The 1485-nt window shown below is 38.5% G+C and overlaps 1 protein-coding gene across 1 annotated transcript; it reads left to right on the top strand.

Annotated features, from left to right (window-relative positions):
* Positions 1 to 428: 428 nt before the first annotated feature.
* On the top strand, positions 429 to 914 carry LOC142616324 (uncharacterized). Its single transcript, XM_075789200.1, has one exon. The coding sequence runs from the start codon at positions 429 to 431 to the stop codon at positions 912 to 914; it is 486 nt and encodes a 161-aa protein (XP_075645315.1).
* The last annotated feature ends 571 nt before the right edge of the window (positions 915 to 1485 follow it).

The raw sequence follows: 1485 nt of genomic DNA, 5'->3' as shown, positions 1-1485 counted from the left end.
TATTCAAATTACATGGGATGCCTAGTTCAATTGTTAGTGATAGAGATCCTGCCTTTACATCCCTTTTCTGGTCTGAGCTGATGAGGTTGCAGGGTGTTCAATTGGCCATATCTTCCTCTTATCAATCTCAAAATGATGGCCAAACTGAGGTGGTGAATAGGAGTCTTGAGCAGTACCTTAGGTCCTTCACTAATGATAGACCAGCTGAATGGGTTGAGTGGTTGCCTTTGTGTGAGTATTGGTTCAATACTAACTTCCATGTTTCAACTAAATGTACTCCCTTTGAAGCTTTATATGGTATCCCTCCCCCTAAACTCCTTGATTATATTCCTGGTACCACTAAGGTTGAGGCTATGGATAGGTAGCTGCATTCTAGGCAAGAGTTGATTGCTGTTTTGAGGCATAATTTGGTGCAAGTTTAGAATGCCATGAAACTACAGGTAGACAAACATAGATCAGATAGAGTTTTTGAAGTTAGTGACTGGGTTTACTTGAGGTTGCAGCCATTTAAGCAGAAATCCCTTGCTCATAGGGCTTCTCACAAGCTATCTCTAAGGTTCTATGGACCTTTTCAAGTTCTTCAAAGGATTGGAGCTGCTGCTTACAAGTTGCAATTACCTCCTGAGTCAAGAATTCACCTAGTTTTCCATGTTTCTTGTCTTAAGAAGCAATTGGGGCAACATATCCTTTCAATTCCTATCTTACCATCTGTGAATGATGTGGGAGTTCTCAATCCTGAACCAGTGGCTATTTTGGATAGCAAGGAGCACAATCTACGCTCAAGGGTCATCACAGAGTTGTTGGTTCAATGGCAAGGAGGTTTTGTAGAACATGCCACTTGGGAATCCCTGCAGTCTCTTTCAACAGTTCCCTCACCTTGTGGGCAAGGTGTTTTAAGGAGGGGCTATTGTTAAGAAGCTAGCTGCATCAGGTCTGCATCAGGTTGTATATTTGAGTTGTAGTGTATAGGTACATTGGATTAGATCATGACACATGCTGAGATTGTATTTAGACATGTAATTAATTGTAAGTGTACTTGATTGTAATAAGCATGTGCTGATTGTAGGAAGCATGTGTTGATGCATTGGCAGTAGGTAGTTAGGCAGTTAGTCTGTTACTTGGCAGTTAGAGATTGACATGAGGGTATAAAAGTGTTAAGAGATTGTTAGGATGTGTGCCCTTAAATCCTATTTTATGATGCTATGTTTGACATTATGTATGACTTAATGTTATGATTAATAAAGTTGTTTTATTATTATCTAAAATAATGGTAACATGAATATTGGACATTATCATATAGTCCAAGAGATGCATAATATGTGATTTATGTGAAAAGTCATAGAAGATATAAATCACAAATTCTTTGTAAACTCAGAATTATAGTTCGTAGTCGGTGATGAAATTGGGCATTTCATCTGCGAAGACTATAATGTATCAACTTAGATGATTTGTCTTGATCATGGAAGTGGAGACTTCTAGTTGGTA

The sequence above is a fragment of the Castanea sativa genome, chromosome 11 (genome assembly GCF_040712315.1).
Source record: "Castanea sativa cultivar Marrone di Chiusa Pesio chromosome 11, ASM4071231v1".
Taxonomy (NCBI): Eukaryota; Viridiplantae; Streptophyta; class Magnoliopsida; order Fagales; family Fagaceae; genus Castanea; species Castanea sativa.
This window is presented reverse-complemented; position numbering and strand designations above follow the sequence as displayed.